Genomic DNA, 13,219 nt, shown 5'->3' on the forward strand with positions numbered 1-13,219 from the left:
GCAGTTCACAAACTAGATATTTTTTAGTTTTCCGAAGGTTTCGATTTTTAACAAAGAATGAACAATTTAGCAATAGCCGAGAAAATTTATTATAACTTTTTGATTATAAATCGGCCGTCTCAAACAACATGCACAAATATGAATTCCTCATATTAACCAATTAAATATCATATTTTTACGTTTCGTCTTCGACTCATGAAACATGAAACAAGTCATGTGCACTTTGCATAAACTGGTTACCCCTGGTTACATTTTGACAGTTCAGCAGTACTGTTTGTCAACAGAGATTTTTTTGTTTGTCTGATGACAAATTGGATGAGAGCATTTACGGTCCATATCCCCCAATAGAGTGTTAAAACATTTGCTCACGATTTGATATGGTTTGTTTTTGAGATTTGTTAAATAAAAGTGACTAGATGCAAAGTGTAAAGATGATTGTATGAAATGTGTTTTTTTTTTCTTTGTTTAAGCTTGTTTGAAAACAGTACCGCTGAACAGTCAAGGATGAACTTTTGTTCATTCGTGACGTCACGATAAAAAATTCAATACCCCTTTATTCATATTGACCATTCTACATCGATGAGAAAACATTTCGACTTATTTAAACCTACTTCTATATGACAGTCAGAACCTTAACCTTACACTAATCCAAACCCAACGCAAACAGGGCTCGAGATCATTGCGATGTGGAAACTCATGTACAAATGGGAACACCTTGATTTGTACACGCAGGTTCAATATTTTGTTAATCATTGCTCACATTGAAAAAATAGTCTGCGCTGAAGTAGCTTTCAAGAAATGTGCGCACAGTGCAGGTTTATATCAACATTGGTGATTAGCTTATCTTGAGTTTATCTGTGATACTATATTTTATTGCAGCTAATAATTCTATATATGTGAGTTACGAATCTTTTGAAGCGTTTCCAGGTGGTACAATAACTTGTTCAAATTGATGCTGCATAACGATTTGCATTGTTTTTGTTACACTTAGTCTGAATCCCTTCTATGAGATTCTTGGAAGCAAGATTAGACCAAAATATTATGCTTTATAAGACTAATTTCTAAATATTCAATTAGGTTATTGTTTGGTTCAATAATAGGGTTCAAGGGATTATGCTGAGAGTTCATTGTGTTTAGCCACAGTATCTCTCTCGTATGCAAATGGAGAGAGTATTCACACTACCCGTTGACAAATTAAAACATTTTCAAACTTTTTCGAATCAAGTTAAATGAGGCAAATCAATCAACAAATCACAGAGATACAAACGCTTCAAATTATGATCGAAAAATCTATCGCCGATAGTTCTAAATTGGTCTGCTAGTTATCGGACAATCAGAATAAACATCTAACTTGTATTCAATAATAGTGAATACGGTATCAACACACCGCCCACATACAAAAGCAACTATCCAGCGAGCGAATTAATGTAACTTTCAGCTTTGTCGTCCACTCACCCTTCCTCGCTGGCAGCCGTGGGTAAACTAAAGCAGAAATGTACTCGGGTATATATTTGTAGATTCCCTTTTGTGCTATAGTTCGTACTGCGCAAATCGGACGATAGTATGACATCATTGACTGAGACTGCGTCATTGGCTCGTGAAAACCTAGGTCAATTCAAACCAATTTTTCAATGGTATGCAATTGAAATACTTAGGAAGGACTACTTGATTTAATTGTTTCCGATTCGGTGGAGATTTAAATTATATAAATGCATCAACAAATGACTGAGTTATAAATTAAAATTTTCAAAAATAGTCGCGTAACCTTTTTGTGTCATAATTTTGAACGTTAATAACTCGGTCATTTGTTGATTGATTGTTATAATTTAACAACCAATCGATTCGGAAACTTTCAACTTAAACATATATGACGACGTCGTTTCAGTATTTCAATAGCATACTATTGAAAAAATGGTTGGAATCGACCTATGTTTTCATCCACCAATCCCTGTTGTACAAAATGACGTCAACTTCTTGTTCGACATAGGAGGCTTTGCGTCATGCATAAAAAAACACCGCATCATTATGCGTAGTATGAAGAGAAATCTATAAATATATGCTGCACAATATTTCTTTGCCTAGTTGATGTTTGACTGTGAATGAAACAAGTACCTCGTCCAGTGAGCTGATGACTGGATTGTATATGCGTTCACTTGCTGGATTGTCGCTTTTGCATTATGTGTTGGTGAAATTTCCTGTTGTCTGTGCAACACCGTGTTCGCTTGAGTATCTTATATATATATCTTAGCTATTGAAGAACCGAATCAGCGTGGTTACCGATTCTTTTAAAATATCCCTTCTATTTAGCAAAGTTTTGGTCGATTTTACCATTAAAAATGCCTTACACTTCGCTTCCCGAGGCTGGGTGTCAATTTAAAACATGCAAAACTAATTGTAAGCTTCAAAATGTTTTAATTTGGCAACGGATCGGTTTGCATACTTAAATCTCAATTCCCATACGAACAAAAAGTGACAATGTGACTGAACAGGTTGTTGTCCCACCAGGAATTAAACGCTTCAAAAAATTCAAAATTATATTCTGAAACATATCTAAAAGCGGCCTCTTCGATTTAGTAGTATAAATGAGTTCCACAGGCTCACATATACAGTACAATTAGATGCAATATCATATAGTATCAAAGCTAAACTCAAGGTAAGCTTAGCTGCGATTTTACATGTATTGTTTGAATAGGAACTCTAGTAGAATTCTGTTAACCGCCAGTTTCAGTTTAATTATTATTTGCTTCAAAACAATAAGCGTCTGATGGTTACACGCGTTGTAACTATGACAATGTTCATTCATGTGTTAATAACATCAAGTTACAATATGAACAAAATTTCGGAATTTTGTTGCGTATCCATTCCGTATATTCCTAATATACCAAAGCGAAAATCAATGTAAGTAACTAAATATTTTATGCGAACTGTTTCACAAGTTTTCTTCCTCGCATTGTTGCCATATTATGTACCGACACATTCCAAAGATTATCGACGATTATGAAGAAGGTTTAAAAAAATTACACTATTACTGAGTTTACTGGTACAACATTTTTCGTTAAAATAAATAAAATCTTCTCTTGGATCGATTAACTGTTTATAAAATTAATAAGTTTGTACGTTTCTCAAAAATTATTACCATAATATAAAACAGTTTCATTTTTTCAGGTTTAAATCTTTAGGTTGTTTGTATCTAAAATTGAGCTTTCAAGTAACTTTTAATTCATCATAAATGACTGATCGAAATTGAATAGAATCAATTATCAAGAAAGAATCTAATTGTCAATTTTATCATTCGCTAACAATCTAAGCGCTTAAACTAGAGCAAGTTTGTAATTAGTCAATTGAATAAGTTTTCAGTTTAGTGTATCATCATCATTATCATCTTTATTTTTGTATTAATTATGAAGACCCTAGAAACGTTCCATTTTTAATGTTATTGTACTCGGTCGTGTCTTGAATACAACCCTCTAATTTTTTTAACCATTAAGTCATTCTCCTCTTCGGGCCAGAAAAGCTTTCTGACCCTATGTGCGGGGTTGCGAATCGAACACAGACGGGCTGCTCACATTTCCCGAACAAATTATTGGCAACATCCTTTTTTGCGAGCATGGCGCCCTCAGGCGAGTCCGCATCGAATCTCGCACATAGAAGTATGGGAGAGAAATGTCAAATTCGTGCGCGCCAAAATAGCAGCACTGCGCACCCATACATTTGACATGATACGTTGGATGTGATGCCGTGCGATGGCGTTGCTGAACTGAAGAATGATTTCGCTCCAAGCTGACAGGGTCTGCCATCACGCTATACCCGTCCCCGAAAACGAGTTATATTTATTATAAAACTTCAATGATACTGGTTTTGAATTTGTGATCTTCATCATTTATCAATATTAATTTACTTTCATCCCCAATAGATATTTTTCTACAGAAATGATACACGCTAATCTTCTCATTTTATTCTGTTTTCCACAGTACTGCTTAATTGACCTGAACATAAACGTACGTAATTTTCGGCGGCCAACAGTCGAAGATATCCTCAAGTACCGCATCGTTGTGGTAACTTTAAATATCTCGATGGAGTTGGCGTCTTTGGATTTACCGAAAGGGCACTTCACTCATATCTTCCTGGACGAAGCTGCTCAAGCGATGGAGTGTGAAGCTATCATGCCGTTGGCACTGGCAACCGAAAAAACCAGAATCGTTCTAGCCGGTGACCACATGCAGATGTCTCCTGAACTGTTTTCTAATTTTGCAAAAGAACGCAAGTTGCACATTTCATTGCTTGAACGGTTGTACGATCATTATCCTAATGATTTCCCGTGTAAAATATTGTTGTGTGAAAATTATCGTGCTCACGAGGCGATTATCAAGTTTACGTCGGAGTTATTCTACGAACAAAAGTTGATCGCGTCCGGCAAGCAACCAAGACATGAAAAATTTTATCCATTAACATTTTTCACTACTAGGGGTGAAGATGTACAGGATAAAAATTCGACGGCTTTTTACAACAATTCAGAGGTGTATGAAGTTGTCGAGCGAGTATGTGAATTACGGAAGAAATGGCCCAGTTCTTGGGGAAAAATCAACGACCAGAGCATAGGAATCATGACACCCTATGCGGATCAAGTCTTTCGGATCCGATCGGAGCTCAGAAAGCGAAGAATGGGTGGTATTAGTGTGGAAAGAGTTTTAAATGTACAAGGCAAACAATTTAGAGCGATTTTCTTATCGACGGTAAGAACACGGCGAACTTGTACTACCAACACTAGTGAAATGAGCACTTCTTCAGAAGATGTAGATTATGGTTTTCTGAGTAACTCTAAACTGTTGAATACTGCTATTACCCGAGCTCAGAGTTTAGTGGCGGTTGTCGGAGATCCAGTAGCTCTTTGTTCGATAGGGCGTTGTAGGAAGGTTTGGGAGCGTTTCATCGAGATTTGTTATCAGAACAAAAGTTTATTTGGAATAACTTGGTCTCTATTGAGAACCCAGCTTGATGGAGTTGAACTAAAAAAGACCTATGTTTTAAATCCGCTTGCTCCTGAATTTATACCGCGTGCATTGCAAGCTGAAGCGTACCTTAGGGAACAAGCAGCCAATGTGACTGGTCAGTTTCATCAACAGCCCTTGCATCACATTCAACACACGAATAATTACCATCATCCATCGAGTCAAAATTTTTCAAGTGGACACTCCCTGTCATCTGGTGGAATGGTACGACAACTAGCACCGCCGATGCAGCAACCTCAACCTCCTTTCATTAATCATGGCCCCGGTAACCATGCAGGACATCCACCTATTCCGCCACAAACACAGCAACAATTTCCTTATCAGAATCCTATGTTCTTTTATCAACAACAACAACAACAACAACAGCAGCAGCAACAACAACCATTACGAGGACCACCTCCACATCCATCTTCATCTTTGGGACCACCTGTACCTCCCAACATCCCGCAAGCTGGGCCAAATGCTTTTCAACAAAGTAATCCAGCGAATCTTTGGAATGCGCCTGGAACAACTGGACATTTCCCAATGGTACCATCTCCTGGAGGAAGAAATACACCACCTGGATGGCGGCTACCGCAAAAGAACACGGTTCAATCTGTGCGACCCCCACTAACTCAACATCAGCATATGCCGATAACGACGAGTGGTAGACCATTAATTCCGCCTCCTATGAGAAGTCCTGTTTCACAACAACAACAACAACAACAACTACCGGCTGTTCCTCAAATGCCTTACCTTCAACAGCAACAGCAGAATAAAGCACTTCAAAATTATAGTCACTTCCCACACCACCAACACCCTCCAGCTCTAGGCCACCATCATCAACAACAACAACAACAACAACAGCAGCAGCAACAACAAACCCATCAAATGCACCAGAACCATATACGTCCAATTCTGGGAGGCCCAATAAGCCCCAGTTCCTACCAGCAGCAGCAGCAGCAACAACAACAACAACAACAGCAGCAAGCATCTCTCTACAATCAACAAGATCCGTATCTGTCGAATTTATCCAATGATTTGATGGCTTCAATCACAGCTCGTGTTTCGCAAATGCAAGTTCCTCCAACGTTACCCCAACAAGCATTGGTGCAACAACAAAATTCAAAATTGAACTCGTTGCGCATGGATGACCGCCATACTCTCGAGAAAGATATTCAGTTTTTGCAGAATGTTCACATCCCCGATAAGTTCTCTCAGTCCACAGCAATTCAACAGCAACAGCATCATTCCAACACCGCGATTAATTCAGATTTTAATCATCTACTGCCGCCTAATATGAGCTTTCTTGATGTCGCTCTCCAGTCGAAGGAATTTCAACATCTATGGTTCATTAAACTGGTCGAAACACAAGGTCTCGAAGCGGCGAATAAGTTTGGTGATATCCTTCGCCAGGTCCCAACCCTAGCACCTAATACTGTTCAGCACCAGCAAGCGCAGAAGAAATTGAATTCGGCGATGCCATCACAAGCGGATATAATTTTGGATAATATCCTAAACCCAAACAAGGATGTTTTCGGTTCAACTAACCTACATCATCCGACAATATTACATCAACAGCAAAATGTCACTTCAGTTCTCACCAATGGAAATGCATTGCTAGGACCCAACAATGGAAAAGGATTGCTAGAAGGTGTTGATTTGTTTGGCAATATGTCATCTTCATTGTCAAACGAGTTGCCGCTTATAGGCGCCAATCCACCATCAACCACTCAACAGTCAGTACCTTTATACCGTCGCCAAGCAGGTCAAAACTACCAGAACAACTCCGCTGGAACATCAACTGCTCAATCGATAGCATCATCTACACCAGACCTGCTTGACAATCATTTGCAGCAGTCGCTTTTTGAATCGTTGGATAGTAAACTACATCCAAACAATAGTGGAAATCTGCTTTTTGGCAGCGGACAAAATCAAAATCAGTTTCCTACTGGTGAGCAGTCGAATGGTTTTCAAGGATATCAAAATTTCCATAATATCGCAGCCGGTCTAATGCAGCAGCAACACAACTTAAACAATCGTGAGTTTCTGCACCAACTACAACAACAGCAGCAACATCATCACCATCCACAGCAGCAGCAACATCATTTGCATGATAGTCGAAATGTGTCCGCAGCAAATACTGTCGAAGAATTGTTGAGTCGTCAAAATCAAACTTACGCTAGTGTACTGAGTCAGGGTGGTGGCTTGGGTCAGGCCAGTAAACAACTCGGGACGCCAAAAGATGGTGTCGGCGGTGGTATTGACGGAGGAACCGGTTCGCCCGGTATCGGAGATCCGTTTGCCGCTCTCAGAGATCTCGGTCGAAAAAGTAATGGCTTCTACAACTACTTTCAGTGAGCATGTGGACTAGAAAGGTAAGTCCATCTTTTGATAGCGCTATGTGATTATGATTCCCCATCAGGCAGGAGGCAACTGACTAAAGCATACCTATTATTAAGACTTTCACTTGCAGTCGATAGAGGAAATAGAGGAATTTTCGATCTAATACAGAATAATTGTTAGGAGATATAAGAAAAAGAAAACATCGAAAATAAGCTGCATCGTATAAAACATATTAGCTCTCTCAATTCGATCACACCTTGTCAAACAGTTTAATATTCAAACTTTAATTAGGCTGTTTCGCTAATTTATGTAATTTATATTTGTATGTAAATTAGAAAAACAATGAAGCCTCATTAAAATTTGGAAGTAAATAATAATCGATGCACCATTGCTATCGTTATTACACTTCCCTGCTATACTACGTACAGTTTACTCAAATTTCAAAATAGTCTTGATACATTTAGTTTAATAAAGTTTGCAATATTATTGTATCCAGCTTGGGTATTTAATGTAGAAGAGTTCCAATAAGGTTTTTTTATCTCTATCCACACCACTAGAACCAACCGATATATCTTCGACATACGCTATGTACATTAAACTAACACCGTGTGATTGTGGCAAGATCATTTGTTAATTGTTTTTCTAAGTCTGTCATAATATTTTATTCACGATGATTTCCTGTTTTCGATTTTTTTGCAGTCTAACTTAAGTCCATCCTGCCTGGTAGGAAAAATCAGTGATTGAAACAACAGCGGGAATGTTATTGAATTAAGAAAATTGTATGAAGTTTCAAAACGATCAAAGAAAAAAATCAAAAAAATCACAAAAAAATTGAAAAACTCAATGAAAATCCAAAAAGTTATGTCTACTTATATTTATCTAAACACTATATAACATATTACAAGTAATAATTTATAAAAATATAATAAAGAAAAAGAAAAAAACAAAGCTATATTATATTACACTGAAACAATAATGATCACTATTTTATTACACTAATCTTGCAGTAGTTTTCAATTCATAGTTAAGCGTACAATCTTGTATTTCGTGTTTCATTTCCTCTAAGTCAATATTCTAAATTAAATGAAGAATAACACAAATCGTAACATAAGACAACCTATCCTCTAAAAGTGCGAATAATCTTTCAGTTAATTTACCGCTGGCACAGAGCATAAGAAAGGAAGTACGGCGATCTATACTGAAATTTTCTTGTAGTTTTGTGATATTCATTTGAATTGTTTTCGCTTGAAACAGATCACACGATCATGGAACCCCAGACTTGCCACAAAGCAATGTTTTATCCAAAAGTATACAACTAAAACTTAAAAAATCAAGTGGCTTTTTAAGCAATTTTGCAAAAACTTGAACGTAGTTTCGTTCTACTTATCTTATGTAAACTATTTAGTGAAGTTCAAACTTGTCACTCGGTTTCTTTCAAAAATATCTTTCATTGTTACTTGCGTCCTATTGAAAATGTTTTCCAGATCGTCAAAGAGTCGCATATTTCGGATTATTACGTTTAAAGGATTAATGCATTTAGGTAAATGCCACGTTACAAATTAACAAATACAAGTCGTTTCCTTTCGAGCTCGCGTCATTCAGATGAAAGCGCAGAACTCTAATACTGCTTATTTTTCGTTTGGAATAGGTTATTTACCACATTGGTACGCTACTTGGGCCTAGTTGAAACAGATTTAGTCAATACATCTAACAATTTTAAAGCATAATGTAATTAGTGGTTTCAGAATCTTCATATGATTTATCGAAATGCTTCGTCGAGACACATCGTGTCAAAGTTGCTGTCTCAAGTGATTATACAATCAAACAATAATTCTTATATATCACAAGTTTAATGATTCTACTAACCTGTGAACGCAATTTTTCTATTTAAATTTCCGTTTCCTTTATCATTAAAATTACATGTCAGAACCACAATACACGTAAAGAGTTACTATTTCTAAAATATTGTATTGGCTGTCAAAATTACTGTCAGTATACATTATCAACATCTTGTCCGTAACTATGTACTTTTGTGTTAAATAACCTATCCTTTCTGATAGGAACGAAAAGTAAATCACTGCGAGTTTACTTCTCGGCTTATTACACTTTGTTTAAACAAATCAAGTAACCTAAGAAAAAGAATTATTGGACAAATCGTGCACAGAAAACTATTTATTTCGCTATCAGTATCCTTCAATTTAGTGCTTGAACCAAGTGGAACGATTTGGTGTATACTTCTAATAGTTACAATGATAACAACAAAAAGGACGATTAAATCGTCGCATTGAATGCCTCCGCTGAAACAAGCAAACTTAACATCTTACTTTTCTTGTCCAGTTTCTGCTATTCAATTGGTATAATTTTATTACATTAGTTAGAAGTAATGTATTGTGAAGAAGCTCTCATTTTTATAACAAAAATAAAGGTTTAACATGAAGATTATTGAAAAAAAAAAACAAACGAAAAAAAAAACAAAAAGTGAAAAATAGCAAAAATATCAATGTGAACACAATAGAGTTATTACCGGACAGAGTGGTTGTTCTCAGTATTTTTTCATTACGAGCAAATGTAACTAGACCAAAATTGCTTTATTAGCTATAATTTACTTAGTTTCCTAAAATTTCTTCATGCTGAACGAATATCTGTCTAACTCATAATGACTTAGCTTACACGATGAAAACCTTTTCTATCGTTATATTTGCTGGTATTCTATATTAAATGCATATGAAGGTATTAGTTTTGATTTCAGTTCTAATCTCGTGGTTGTGCTCATTTCCATTGCAGTACAATTCAGTTTATACAAACTCTAGAAACAGATCAACTGCACATAACAAAACTCGTTTGTTTGTTGAAATTCATAACATGCTCATAAATTTGACCATTTAAAAGCGTTATGTGGGAATACTGAGAACACTGCGTCTCACGGATATACGTAGAATATAAAATATAACAACAAATTGACAAAAAAAAACAAAAAAAAATATAAAACAATGAAAAACACAAAAAACTATTATTGATGCAAATTAGTAATTAATTAATTGTACATGTAAAAATAAACCTATATGAAATATGACATGAAAATTCAACCAGAAAAAAGAAGCAACACTAAAATTTGCGAAATATATGCAAAACAAAATTATATGAATGTACTTTTATTGGTGATGAAAAAACACTATAAAACATTAAAAGAACGTTTTGTTTATGACAAACTACCTCTGTCTTTTATTTACTGCATAACTCACCGTCCTATTGAAAGTCAACCTCCTTACTCGTCGAGGATAAAGACAAAATGTTTATAGGTATTCTTCGTTCTGATTCGCATTATCATGGGAAATCTTTACTTAGTCTATAGCCACCGTACTTCGCAGCTAAAGTCGTGGCTTTTACTGTATCAAGCATACGTGTGAATCGTGAAATCTTTCTTTATGTTGTAGCACCAACATGAGTAATGCTTTTCTTCGACCTCCTTTACGCCGCACTAATTACGGAATAAACGGTGCGATTATCGGCTTACAACGGTCATTCAATCGAGTGTCATTTGAGCTCGACTTCAATCTTTCACGGCATAAAACAAGGGCCAAATTCTTACATAGCACTAGAATTAATCATTAGGACCATTTAAATTAAAATAAAACACATGCCAAATTTCATTTTTTATTTGGTGGATGATTTCTTGCCATTAAACTGCAACTGACATTCAAGCAACACATTAGCTAGATCGTTTCTAAAGCTTCTCGCAAACTAGGATTAGTAATGAGGATGGCTAAATATTTTACAGACGTGTACTGTTTGAAATTTCTGTATAGCTCACTTGTTCGTTCATCCCTGGAGTACTGTTCTGTCGTTTGGAACCCACACTGCATAAACGGAGCTCATAGAATCGAATCGATACAACGCAGATTCTTTTGATTCGCTCTACAGCGCTTACCGTGGAACAATCCTCACCAACTACCAAGCTACGAAAGTCGTGGGTTACTAATCGGTCTCGATACACTACAAGTTCGTCGAGATGTTGCACGTGCTTTATTGATAGCAGATGTTTTGAGCGATAAGATTGACTGCTCCGCGAAATTAATATCAACGTCCGACCCCGTACTCTTCGCAACAGTGCATTTCTTCGACTTCCTTTACGACGAACTAACTACTGTGCTAACAATGCTATTATTGGCTAGCAAAGATCATACAACCGCGTTTCATTAGGATTCGACTTCAATCTATCACGCAGTAGGATACTTGACAATTTTTTGTATATTACTAGAAATTATCATTAGGGCCATATTGTGACCATACCTAAAGAAATAAATAAAAAACAATCTCCTAAAAACACCCGTTGAAATTATAACGGGCTTCGATTGTATTCATATTTCTAATTTAATATAAAAAATCGTTGACTTTTGGTTTCTCTGTTCCGGATTGAGAAACTTATGATTTTCAGCATTAGACAGAAATTGCTGTGCACTTCAAAATGATATGAACATAGCATAACATGTTGTTGAAAACAACGCCAAAAAACAAAAAACGTTGGCTGCAAGAAGCATTAATATCAGGAAGTTGTTGAATACACGGATGTATTTCTCTGATGGTATCACCGACGACACGACCAGGCACTCCGAAGAAAAATCGAAATAAAAAGTGTCTGTGAGTGATTTCCGTCAGTTACCACAAATATAGCGGCCCCTTGATAATGATAAAATTATTCTTTTTAGGCAACACTGTTCTGGTTGCTATGCGTTATTTGTCAAGGAACCGCAATTATAGAAATAAACAAACAAACTGAAAAACTAACGAAAATGCAAGAAAAAAGGAATAATTTCGGAATAAAGCGATCTATTCTCTTGTGTGCGGCCACATATTTCCAAATCTGTTGCAATAAAATGGACACAAGACGAAACTGAATTTATTATAATGTGTATTTGCTAATAATCAAGTAAAATTACTGTTTCTCAAAAAAAAAAAGCGCGGAGCAGGATGTTTATTTTGTTTATTATGCATTCAATTGAGAACAAAACCATTATTTCGTAACACTAGAAGAACCCTTACAGAAGTTTAAATCAATGGGAAAAGAACGATAATGAAATTGCTGCGTTCTGTGATGTCGATTTGAAACACCAGTATTAAATTTAAGCTATTTTCAAAGATTCTTTATACATTGAGTCAGTAACAATAAAATGCATTTATCTATGTCATTTATCTGCTAAATCATGCTAAAAAGATTGATTGTTTTCCATGAAGATCTTTATTGGAGATGCGTTTCAAGTCTTCTCAAGAGAATTTTCCAAGAATTATCCAGATGTCATACTAAAACTATTCTAGGGTTAGCAAAAGTCATAAAACAAAAGTTTGTCTCAATGGCGCGAAAAAATAGTAATGCTAATGATACGATCTTAGAAGAAATTTTTAGTCGCATAATTTGAAGATTTTATGAAAACTATGCAATGGTGTCAATTGATTTTTGAATTTTTCTAATGGTGTGAGATGCTGATGTAATTGATGCTATTTCCGTGCTATTTCCGTTCCGGCACAGCCAATGGAATGACATACCGACTTCAGTGAAAATAAAAAATATCGGTGACGTTGAATTTGAGTTTGCCGGACGGACGCTACACTGACGGCGAGCTGCACTGAAACGGCACGGTGCCGGATAGGTGAAAATGCGCGCATAGAAAACGAATGAAATAATATCAGTATCCGTGCACGGTGTCGTGCCGGCACTGAACCGGACCGGATATGTGTGAATAGTCCTTTAGAGCCTCTTTCACATACATATTTGGTTTTCGACACATTTACAGCCAGTCCAATCTGCCAAGTCTCGGATTTCTGTTCAATGTATTCTTCCATCATCATCTCAATCTCATTTTAAAATATCGACTTTTGGTGTGGAACAC

General features: G+C 36.3%; 1 protein-coding gene across 4 annotated transcripts in view; it reads left to right on the top strand.

The window, feature by feature from the left end:
- LOC131439541 (probable helicase with zinc finger domain) overlaps positions 1–10,538 on the top strand; it is a 51,026-nt gene extending 40,488 nt beyond the window's left edge. For 3 of the 4 annotated variants that reach the window (XM_058610678.1, XM_058610681.1, XM_058610680.1), the window contains one exon: positions 3,972–10,538. In XM_058610678.1, coding sequence (XP_058466661.1) covers positions 3,972–7,349 — 3,378 coding nt within the window. In that variant the 3' untranslated portion in view covers positions 7,350–10,538. The remainder of the gene's footprint in view (positions 1–3,971) is intronic. The other variant, XM_058610679.1, reaches the window with a different exon arrangement.
- The last annotated feature ends 2,681 nt before the right edge of the window (positions 10,539–13,219 follow it).

This window comes from Malaya genurostris, chromosome 3 (genome assembly GCF_030247185.1).
Source record: "Malaya genurostris strain Urasoe2022 chromosome 3, Malgen_1.1, whole genome shotgun sequence".
In the NCBI taxonomy this organism is placed as follows: Eukaryota; Metazoa; Arthropoda; class Insecta; order Diptera; family Culicidae; genus Malaya; species Malaya genurostris.